General features: G+C 36.8%; 1 protein-coding gene across 4 annotated transcripts in view; it reads left to right on the forward strand.

Moving 5' to 3' along the window:
* The window catches only part of NVL (nuclear VCP like), a 45139-nt gene that overhangs the window by 11382 nt on the left and 21716 nt on the right, over nucleotides 1-12041 (forward strand). For 3 of the 4 annotated variants that reach the window (XM_063328211.1, XM_063328214.1, XM_063328213.1), the window contains 8 exons: nucleotides 105-222; nucleotides 685-829; nucleotides 3631-3901; nucleotides 6222-6440; nucleotides 7074-7178; nucleotides 7978-8040; nucleotides 9407-9526; nucleotides 11372-11471. In XM_063328211.1, coding sequence (XP_063184281.1) covers nucleotides 105-222; nucleotides 685-829; nucleotides 3631-3901; nucleotides 6222-6440; nucleotides 7074-7178; nucleotides 7978-8040; nucleotides 9407-9526; nucleotides 11372-11471 — 1141 coding nt within the window. The remainder of the gene's footprint in view (nucleotides 1-104; nucleotides 223-684; nucleotides 830-3630; nucleotides 3902-6221; nucleotides 6441-7073; nucleotides 7179-7977; nucleotides 8041-9406; nucleotides 9527-11371; nucleotides 11472-12041) is intronic. The other variant, XM_063328212.1, reaches the window with a different exon arrangement.

Genomic DNA, 12041 nt, shown 5'->3' on the forward strand with positions numbered 1-12041 from the left:
AGAGTAATAATTATAAAACAGAAAATCTGAAAAAAAAAATCTTTCTTTTTCATAATGCACTATGTCAGTGTAGTTTTGTAATTATTACTATTTCTTCTTCCTAGTCCAGTGCACCGTGTGTCCTTTTCATCGATGAAATTGATGCGATCACCCCAAAAAGAGAAGTTGCTTCGAAGGACATGGAGCGGAGAATTGTTGCTCAGTTCCTAACTTGTATGGATGGTCGGTTTCAGAAACAGCTGTACTAAGCTAAACTTTGTAATTATCAGCCTCACTGTCTGCTCTAGTTCAGTAATGACTTGTGGTTACTTTTGTGGAGATAGTGGTAATAATTTTTCATATTTTGGCACAGTTTACCAGAGGATGGTGGGAAGATTCTAATAAATTTGAGGGGATGTTACTACATTATTTTCACAGTGGTCTGTACAGCATTATATAAGCCTGTCTGTTGTATAAACAGATGTAATGGGAAAATGTGTCAAATGTCAATTGAAATGCTTATTGTTGCTTGATTGTGCAAAATGCAAATTCTGGGTAGGATGAACAGCAGTTCAGTATGACTTGGTTAGTTTATCTCTGCTGTTCTGAGTATTATTGTGTGCTGCAGAAACAGAGTCACACCGATAGCAGAGCAAAGTTGAGACGGTGAGTATGAGTACTAAGTACCTTCCTTCCTTCCTTTAGACTTGAATAATGTGGCTGCCACTACTCAAGTCCTAGTTATTGGAGCAACTAACAGACCTGACTCACTGGACCCTGCACTGAGGCGAGCTGGAAGATTTGATCGAGAAATTTGTTTAGGGATCCCAGATGAAGCAGCAAGAGAAAAGTATGTGTTATAAAGTTTAAGCTTCTTTTTGATTAATTAATAAATAAGAAAATAATGTGTAAGTTAACATACAAGTTAAGGAAAAGTACTTTATTATGTTTAGTCCTATTTGTGCCTGTACACACCCATGGATCAGCTCACACTGAAAAGTGCAAAAGCCATTAAGTGTGCATCTGCTTCTTGTCTTGGTAGCTGTGGCTACATTTGGGGTGGTTTCCTTTCTTGTGTGCAAATCTGCTTTTAGCATTATGTTAATGGGTTTTCAAGTGCCTTAACAGTATAGATGATGGAATTAAATATATCTTTTCTGTTTTCAGGAAGATAACATGCTGGTTTTGGTGCTCCCTATGTAGCTATTAAATTAGGAACATAAGTATAGCTCATTTGTTAGTCCTCTCAAGCACATACCTTAAGCAACAGGCCTGGATTCTTCAATTCCATTCCTTGTGGAAATGCACCGGTCCAGGCATCAAGCTGAGCTGCAGTCATCCTGTTTTGTATAAATTGCTCTTTTTACTCCAAAGATCTGTGACTGTCAGACTAGATTTAAAAAAATATATATTTTTTTGCTTTTTTAAATGAAAAGGAACTGCTACTCACTTCAACAACAGCAGAAAACACAGGAAGGGAAGCGCAAAAACAGATGTGGCTTATCTTGTTATGGGAAGGAAAGAAAGGTTAAAGGATAAGTTCCTTCTAGCTCAACTAATTGTATTTCTAGATTGAAAAAGCTAACTGTTCTGCTTACAGCATTGCTCACTTTGTGTTGTTAGCACTACTGTCTGTTATTCCACCCTTTTCCCCCCACACCCCACTCTTGGCCATGCCTCCACTTTTTTTTTTTTTTTTTTTTTTTCCTTTCTCCAGATCTACAACCCTGTAGTAATTATTTTCCTCTTGGTTGTGGAAAAACATGCAAGTGATGAGAGGTAGAACTAGAGTTGACTGATGAGAGTTATGATTCTATGATATTTCTTAGGCTCACATTAAAAATATGATGTTCACAGAAATAGCACTGTTTCAAAGGATAGGACTTGTGAATGGGAAAGCCATCGTAGTGTGCGGGGATTGCCCATAAGTTAGAGTATAGTCACATTTGTTCATATTGTTTTGTACAATTATTTGTATTTTTGTTCCTGGAGGTGTAGGCTTACAGGAACTGTTGATTTTATTTTCTTTTTTAAATTATCCCCTCCACCATGCTCTTCTGTTTTGTTTTGGGTTTGGAGTGGTTTTTGCTGGGGACGTTTGTTCTTTTTTTTTTTTTTTTTTTTTTTTTTTTTTTTTTTTTTTTTTGAAATAAAAGGGTCACATAGAAACAGAAGTCCTTATAGCATGCTGATTTACCACATAATGAATCAGTCTTGCTGAAGGCATGATTTGAACTGCTTAGCTGTGGTTCTACACCCTTAGGGGGGTGGAGTGGGATGAGGAGGTGTACCTAGAGATCTTGCTATACTTGTAGTGTTTTCTTGTGCGTGTATGAAGTATATGAAGGAAAATAATACATATAGGACACAGATTCAGAATAAGCCATTTACAGTTCTTAACTTTTTACACTTTGAGTCACTTGATTAGATACAGCTGTTGTCAGACAGGTTGAAAAATTCTTGAGAACCAAGCTAATACCACTCATAAAGATTTAAATGAGAGATGATGGAACTTGCTAGTGGGGGAGGTAAACAGATGAAACTTATTATTTCAGAATTTTGAATAGTTTAATAACTCATTCATTTCATAACTTTTCTGTAGGTACATTACTTGATTTGGAAATAAACTAATTTTCATTGGAACTAGGAAGTATGTTAATGATCATCATCTTTGGTTTGTGCTGTCTTTTTAAAATATTTTCCCAATAAGGTGATGTTTTTCTTGTTTAAACAAGTTGATTTGATACCTCAGAGTTCTTCATCACCAGTATTTGTGTGGTGGCATTGGCTTTTGTCTTTTTTTTTTGACTATTCATGTAGTTTTCAGTTGTCCTTGGCCTACAGGAACAGCAGGAAGTCTTGGTGGACCTTGAAGGGGTATTTTAAAGCTTCAGCCTTGATACAGAGTGAAAAAACTCCCACTATAAAAATATAAAGTGTAAGGCATAAGCACTTCGCTATCAGCTTCAGAGAGCTGTTTTGTATCAGTGGTGGAACAGCATAGGCAGGTGTAACTTTAGCTTTCAAGTGAGGATGAGGTAACACATGAGGTGTACACATAAGCTGAAAACTTTACTGGGGACGTAGGAAATATCTGCAGTTGTATGTGACTGACAATGGTAGGGGAAAGATACTGAAAATTAAAAGACAGCGCTCCTCACACAGTCTGATTTTGTTTCCTTCTTGCAGAGTAGTTTGTTGTGGATGTTCTTCAATAAATAAATAAAAGTGGGATGGAACAGACAATACAAACTAAGGTGGTTAGGAATACAGGATGAAATATCCCAATGGATAACTTGTGTGCATCTCTGATACAGTCTGAGATCTACTCTGTCAATTTAAAATCACAAACTAAGGTTTAAAGCATCTATAATATTTAGATTCAGCAAAACTAGCTTTTACCCACTGATTGACATTGCCCGGTTGATGTTCTTGGGTTTTGTTTAAGAACTGAAAGGAAATATATAGCATAGTTTTGTGGGTTTCAGTCTTGGTTACTCCCTAGTTGAGTGAAAACTGTTCCCACAGTACTACTTCAGTTCACGTGGACTGAAAGAGACCTTAAATCAGCGCTGTTTGTTTTCATATGAAAATAAAAAAAACACAGCTTCATCTTTATTTTATTGTTCTTTTTTCTCCCTATTTGATTAGAATTCTTCGGACTTTGTGTCGAAAACTTAAACTCCCAGAGTCCTTTGAATTTCATCATTTAGCACGGCTCACTCCGGGTTATGTCGGTGCTGATCTGATGGCACTTTGTCGTGAGGCAGCTATGTGCACAGTGAACAGGATCCTGATAAAATCTGAGGAGCAGAAAAGCAAACATATACACGCTGGAGGAAACACAGCTGAAGAAAGCATGGGAATAGGAACAGACGTCCTGGTGGAGGAGGATACCAAGCAACCAGAACTTCCTCCTAAGGTATTTGTTCCTTGAAGCATGTGCCTCTAATATCTTAAGAATTGAGCCATTTTATAGTTGTGAAAGTCATTGCTCATAAATCTTTAAACATCTGTGGCCAACTTAATAATAAATTTAGATTTAGAAATATCACCACCTAAGTCAGAAGCTTAACTTCTAATGACCCATATAATAGGTCTGAATAAGTGTCTCCCAAACCCGCATCTTCTAAAAATAGTATTAATATTTTACATGAGGTGTCTTATTTTCCTTGGATTTTTCGTCATTGTTGTTTGTGTTGTATTGTTTTGTTTTCTAGCAGACCAGATGTTAAAATAGTGGCTATATCTCTTTTCAAAAGTGTATTGACTGCAAGAGAATCATAAAAATACCAGACTTCCACTGAGTTTTTACCAAGCTGTTTGCTGTGCCCTTAGTGAAATATCTATTGTGATGCCTGGGGCTCTTCCCTGACCTGGTGTAGTTACAGTTAGCCAAAGTCTAGCAGTATTTATGCAGTCTACGTTTTACATCTAGCTATGTGATTACCTGGGGCAAATTGCACGTGGTGTCTAGTGCCTATAGCAAATTTGAGGAAGAGTGTTTTCTACTATCCAGTAGAAAAGTTTGGTTAGCAATGCGACTTAAGCTGCAGAGAAGGTATCTGCTAATGTGCAATACAGATGGAATTCTGCTGCAGAAAATAGCATTTCCAGTGCCAGAATTATTCTGTGGTCCAAGTAATGTGCTGTGGTCAGTGAAGCAGAACATCTTCATATAGAAATTCTTGGTCCTACTTCTCAAAATTTTGAGTGTGTGTGTGTTTTCATTATGTGTAGGCTTTCTGAAGATCTGTCTGGAGAAGTAAAACAAAGTGGTTTTAAATCCACATTGTACTCAGATTCTGGTTTTAGAAGGACTGTCAAAGAAAACTCTTACTGTAATTAATAAAAAAACAGTGTAAAAAGCTGTAATAAGCCTTTGTATAAGAGTAACATAATCATGCTGCATACCTCCCAGTGTTTCCTGGGGCCTGATGTAGCCAAAAGAAAGCGGGGAGGGGCAGGTAGTTGCAGCTTTTATCAACATCACCATGATCAAAGGGGTTATTGAGGATGAGGAAGTCTAATGCTAACAGAGCCATGTTTTGATAGCTGGCAGGAGGTTGACATAGTCTAATACAGGCTATTGTCATTAAAACCATTATATTATGTTTATAATGGAAAAATAAACATACAAAACCTTTAAAAGTCATTCACACAATTCAAGTAAACAAACCCAGTGGTCTCGGCTATTTCAGAGTTTCTGTAAACGGCTCTGTTAAGAAGAGGAGGGAGGGCTTAAAAGGAATATCAGGCACCAAAACCACTTCTGTTTCTTTGTGGTCAGTTGTAGAGCTATCTTAGTTGCAACAAATAGGAGGTGATACTTTTCCCATATACTGCTGTCGGAAAAATGTGGAAACTTAACAGAGTTTTTACAAATCATCTTTTTTTCTCCCTCTGTCTTATAATGAAAATCCTGGTATAATTTTACTTATGGTGCAGTGTCAATTGGCTTTGATACAGCCTTTCCGTATTAGAATTGGGATGTATTTATGTTGTGAAGGTATAAAGTCTTTTGATCAAGTATTTTCTCAAATAGTTTCCCCAATAAGGAACTGATTGGGGAAATTGGAACGTATGTGCCTGGGGTGCTGTGGTCTGCAAGATGGGACAGTGTTGAAAAGCATTACCTTATATCTGTATTCCGTTTGCCCAAAATTTATCAGGGCCTGGTTACAAACCCAGTTCGAATCAGCCTGAGGAAATGAGTTACGACTTGAAATCAAATTATGTTAAATAAAAGTGTATAATCTAAGAATGTGTTAAGAGTAACTGAATATTCTGCAAATTGTTGAAATTGTGCTGTTCAGCAGAGTTGTTCACTTTCTCTTGAGAGCAATTTCTTATTAAAATAATACATATAATGAATAGATATTTTAGAAACTTCATCATGGAAAGAACTTTCTCCTAGTCATTGTGGGAGAAGCAGTAGGGAGAATTTGAAGACAAAAATACATGTGCTAGCTCTGTTTCTGTAGTATCTAAATCAAGGTTGTAGTCCATCAGACTTTCACAAGTGTTAAATGTACGTAGTGCTTTCCTGGAACATTTTTATAATTAATGTTAATGTTTAATGTTATTTTGCATATTTTGTGTGTATTGTACATAATAATTTATTTTATAGTAATTAATATTACAGTTGAAGAAAGTATTGCTTTGAAAAAGCCCTTTAAAAAAAGGGTTCTTAAAATCTAATCCAGTGCCTAATCTTTTTCTCTGTTTCTGTGTACCCTAAGGATGAATTGCACAGACTTCTGGATTTGCTGAAGAAGCAAGACCCTTTGCCTGAGGAACAGCTGCAGAAGCTGTGCATTGAGATGAATGATTTTATTGTTGCACTGTCATCAGTGCAACCCTCTGCCAAGAGAGAAGGCTTTGTCACAATTCCTGATGTGACATGGGCAGATATCGGAGCCCTGGAGGATGTTCGGGAGGAGCTGACTATGGCAATATTGGTATGTCTTAACCTTACTTTCAAAGATTTTTTGCACTTCCCCCTATGCAGGAAATAAAACTATGCTTGTTTGGTTTTTAATATTTATTTAAGGTATAATGTGCTGCCCATGAGTTCTAATGTTCTACAAACCAGAAATTTTGCAACATCTTAATTTAAAATAGTCAGACTTCTGTAATTTGCTTTCAAATTTCTTACAAGTCTGGTGCATGTATTTAACATTTCACTTACTGAAAACTGAAAGCATGAATACAATATGTTCATTCTTGCTGAATCTTAAGTATTCTAAAAGCTTTGTACCGATAACCTTAGTTATGCAACTGCCACACGAAGAATTGGAGACTACTTAGCTGGAAGGTTAGCAGAAGGAAGTCAGAGGAATACTTAACACTAACACCTTAAGATGAGAACTTAGGTAAATAAAATCTTTGCCTCTGAATAATGATACTTCTCCCATTTTGGGGTACTTATCAGTGTGAGCTAATAAGATGCTGATCGACTATTTATTCTTTAAGCCTATAAAGAATTGGAATAAAGTACTTGCTTATGAATGATTTTTCATCCAACTGTAACTGAAATGAAAAGTTTAATGTTAGCTTTTTGTCACAGATAACTATGACAATTTCTTTTATAGGCACCTGTGCGAAACCCAGAGCAGTTTAAAGCTCTGGGCCTGACTACTCCAGCTGGTGTCCTGCTTGCAGGGCCTCCTGGGTGCGGCAAAACACTGTTAGCTAAGGTAATGCATTTTGTAAACATGTTTAAAAATACTGGAAAACCTTTTTGAAGTGGATGTTTTTGTAGGAATGACTGAGTCTGTATGATACTGCCAGAAGTTGATGTTTTGTACCACTTCTCATCAGAAAATTAAATTTGGGCCTCTGTGCTAAAATTACTTGATTTTTCTTGTCATGAAGTTACAATTTTCCTTGAATTGAGAGGGAGTTACTGCAAAGCTTGAAGGAATGAAGTTGGTTAAGAACAAAGTAGCAAAGATGGGGAGAAACTCTGTTAGATACCCACTTCTATGGAATATTTCACTGTAAATAAATTATATATTTGGAAGTAGTCTACACTATTATATTTATGTATTTTTATTTATTATATTTACCTTTTCTGCAAATACTTCTGTTTTCCTTCTCGAGCATTTCAGTTCTTATGGCCTCCCCATGTAAATGCAGATAATCATGCAAATGTCCAGGTTGTCACTCGTCTTTGTCTTCAAGTGCTCTTATGTAGTTGAGTATCTCTTTAACTCCAACTAATTATTAAGAATTCTTCAGCTAATATGGGAGAGGGAAGTGGGGTGTGAATCTGGAACACTGTCTCATTAAACACAGAGAACACCTGGCTAAATTCCCCACCCCCCTCCCACTCTTAATTGCATATAATTATACTTTGTTCTGTTTTCTATATTTTACAAACAGTTGATAACTGTGCTCCTTCCCTTAAGTTTGTTTATTACTCCATGGACAGAACAAAAGAAAACATGAAAAATATGTGTTTTATATATACATCTGTATTTTCCTTTTTGATAGGCTGTGGCAAATGAGTCTGGACTGAACTTCATATCTGTGAAAGGTCCTGAACTACTAAATATGGTATGCACTAACTTTTTGTTATTTATGGAATCCTTGTCTATAGCATGGGGCAAGCAAAATTCCTGATAATTACACAACTGATACTGGTGCAGTTGAAGTTGCCTCATTTAAACTCTGCTTAAAGTTTTTAGCAGTGAAGTTGTTCATGTGAAATGGAAAAAGCTATCTGGGTAGTTCAAGTATATACCTTGGTTTAAATTACCTAGCAGATGGGGCCTTGACTGAAGTAGGATTTCTAAATGACCAACTACATACATCATTGCTTTTATGTAGATTAGGAAAAAGAACAAAGATTCCAATCTACAGTGAGAGAACATGGTGATCAGTAACTGCAAATCAGCAGCTTTCACTAAGCAAAATAAACTTTTCAACTTTCAAGTTTGGAAATATGTTCTGCCAGCCATTCTTAATGGACATTTGAAATCTTGGAAAGCCATGTGGTTTTTCAGTTGATCAAAGTGATTTTTTTTTTAAAAAGATTTTAAAGTGTTAACGGATAAAAGTGCTTTAGTCTGAGTTTTTGAAGCACTGGACTTAGAAGTGTTGCGATACAACTTCAATCCCATATAACATAGGGACCTCTAACATATAACATGTTAGAGTTAAGAGAATGTGTTGAGCTGGGCAAGACAGCTGCAGCCCACATCTCGGAAGACCATGGCAGTTACCCGTTTATCAATAAAGTGGAATCTTTGCCCAAACGTTTTTTTTTATGTGTACTTCAAGTACTGATACAGGCAGGAAATAAACTCTTAAGTTAATGAGGAGCCCTGCTTCCTTCTAGAGTAAGGAGAGAATGTCTGGCTGTGATTCAGAGACTATGTTAAGACATAAATTGTATCAAAACATGTTTGTTTGGAAAAAATGACGTGTTTGAATTTACAAATTGGCAACCCCCATGCCTGCAATTTGCCATTCAAAGTGAAATCCTGGCTTACTTTTTGGTTTCCTACCACTAACCCTGCTGTCTTCAGGCAACACTATATGAACTTCATGTGTTTATTGTGTTCATATTGCTCACTGGGTTTGTTTACGAACAGCTGAAGAACAACAGGGTCCTTAATTAAATTTGTATTTGTTAATGCTCATCAGCACAAGGATGGCAAGTTAGATTTATTCTCCAGAAAGTAGGACTTCTGTTAAAGGGTAAACTGTCCAAAGTGAGCTAGTGACAACTAGTTCCCATGTAAATCTTGGTCAGTCAGGAAATAGAGAAACAGACTGTTGTCAGAAGAAAACTGGTTATCAGGTTGCACTTCTCCCTTGCAAAACACATCAAATAGTGTTGGAAGTTGTGATTCTTTATTTTTCAAGCAAAATCTTCATGTCTTAACATTGTTTCACCGTGAGTTGTCATTTGTTTTAGTATGTTGGTGAAAGTGAACGTGCTGTACGTCAGGTATTCCAGCGTGCCAGGAATTCAGCCCCGTGTGTTATATTTTTTGATGAAGTTGATGCTTTGTGCCCTCGGAGGTCTGACCATGAAGTGAGTCTGTCTTAAAATATCTCTGTAAATAGATTATCTCAGTTGCAGCTTTTGTGGCATTGTCCTAGCAACAGAAATACCTGGAAGGGTACTACATTCAGTGTCTCACAAGAAAAACAATCCAATAGGCTTTCTCATATTTGAGGAAAAACTTGTTTGTGAAATTCTATAAAGCTTAATACTTTTTGTAGTATGCATATATAGAAAAAAATATCTTCAGAATGTGTGTATTTCCACCAATGGCTGTGTAGAGCCATAGGAAAAGATGGAGTGCAGTTTAATATCATGTTTAATTTATGACCAAATCCTGACAGCTGTATGCAGCTGTAATGCTTGCATGAAGTATGTATTTAGTTGAATAACATGAACTGGGTCATGAAAATATTTGAGGCAGGAGCATAAGTGGAATGCGTTAGATTTCAAAGCTATTCCACTTGTGAAGTTTTCTCTGTCTTGATTTTTTTTTTTTTTTTTTTTTTTTTGGTCATTGTTGTTTTGGAGTAGGAGCTACCTACACCTAGGATTAACTTCTACACTGGGGGCGGTGGTGTTAGTGCAAACTGTCAGTGTGTTGAAAGGAAAGCTGCTCTGTCTTTTATGCAAAGGAAGTGCATCTTTTTTTATGGTACTGTACGGGTATATGTATGTCGATGGCTGAAAGAAAAGATATGCTCTTTTTTCAACAGACAAGTTGCGTACAGTACTGTTTAGATATTGCCATCAATGACTTTAGCAGAAGGACTGTTGTAGTTCCAGTTCATAGGAGAGAGGAAGTTTGATCAGTTGTTTCTGAATGGTACCTTTTCTTCTGAATTTGCATGCCACCTCCCATGAAAGATAGCCAAGCTGAAAAATTCAGACTTGGCTTCTTGAATGTCATGAAGTGGTGGTACCCAAAGAGCCATAAAAGGTGTCCAGTACTAGGCAGCACAGTAGGCATAGATGGTAGCTAAGGAGGGGGAACAAGTGTGCTTTGCCCTCACTATATTTCACTTCTGTGGAGGCAACAGCAGGCAGCAACTTGGTGCCTAGAAGCGCATCCCTGCTCTTCGCAGCCTCCTTCAACCATGTAGAGGTAGTGTCTGTGCAGGAGACCGGTGACTTTAGTACTTAGGCTGTGATACTGATGACAATCCTTGGGATTCATAATTGAAACTCAGGGGTACTTGATGTTTCCATTGGCTTCTTGAGACCTATGTGCAGTTTCACCACACATAAATCCACCTATGGATAATTATAATATTTTTGTATGTTTAAAAGAACACAGTTACACTTAGAACAACATTCTTCAGAATCGTCAAGCAGTTTTACTGCATAATTGAACTTGTTCTCCAGCTCCCTGTGCTTTCTCTCTCTGTCTCCCCAGCTCTAGAAAGAAATTCAGATTAAGCTATTGAGTTTGGTTACGGGAAGTCACTACTATGGTGTTAACTTTCAGAGGTTTAAATATTTGGAGTGTATTGGTTTTGTGTTTTTCTTTTTCCTCCCCAAAACCATAATATTGAGAAGTTTTGGGTTTTATTGTTGAGGTAGATGTGAGAACGATTAGTATAAACATCTATATGTACTTCAAGTGACTGCTTCATTTTTAATGTGAAGTAAAAGGTTTGCCACATGTTAAAATGTGTGGCAGGTGTATAGGTAGCATGAATTTGCAGAGGAAAAATGCTAAGAACATGATAGTAGAAATCCAGAATGCAACTACATTGAAAGTGTGAAAAAGAAACTTTTTATTTGAATAGCATGTGAGGGCAGGGAGCTAGTAGATCTTTTGTTTCTTTTACTTTGAAATATTCTCATTCCCACTGTTTCCTCAATTTTGTTGACAAATTTCTCCTTTTAAAGTCAGGAGCCAGTGTCCGAGTAGTTAACCAGTTACTTACGGAGATGGATGGTCTGGAGAATCGTCAGCAGGTTTTCATTATGGCTGCCACAAACAGGCCAGGTAAGGACCCAAAAATCATAAACAAGAGAAATCAGTTGTCCTTGGTTCTCTTCTAATTAAATCATGTGTTCTTACATATTTGAATTGTATAACTAACCTTGTTTTGTACTTAAAATTACAGTGTCTCCTCAAATCCAAACCTTTTGTGATCAATTAATCTATTCCATATTCTTGTGACAGTGTGAGATGAAGCAACCTCTTTAAAATGTGTCTTAATTAGCACCTGATACCATTGCTGTAAAATGCTTTGAAAGGCCTTTGACGTAATTGGACTTTGGATTATCTCCTTGGAACATAAAAGAACAAAAGGGAACTAAAACATAATTTTTTTTTTTTTTTTGTTGCTTCCATTGATTTTTCTGTTCAAAGCAACCTTATAGTTTACCGCTATTTTTAATTCTTTTTTCCTTGAGGCACCTATCTCATGTTAAATCATTTTTCCATTTGCTTATCTTTTGCTTCCTGGGCTTCGTGTTCCGAACTCACTCCCTCAGCCTGAACTTACTCTGCTGTTCCCTCATGTTCTGCCAAGCTTTGACAGTGACAGCTGTCTCTGCTCCCTCACCGGCT

This window comes from Chroicocephalus ridibundus, chromosome 3 (genome assembly GCF_963924245.1).
Source record: "Chroicocephalus ridibundus chromosome 3, bChrRid1.1, whole genome shotgun sequence".
Taxonomy (NCBI): domain Eukaryota; kingdom Metazoa; phylum Chordata; class Aves; order Charadriiformes; family Laridae; genus Chroicocephalus; species Chroicocephalus ridibundus.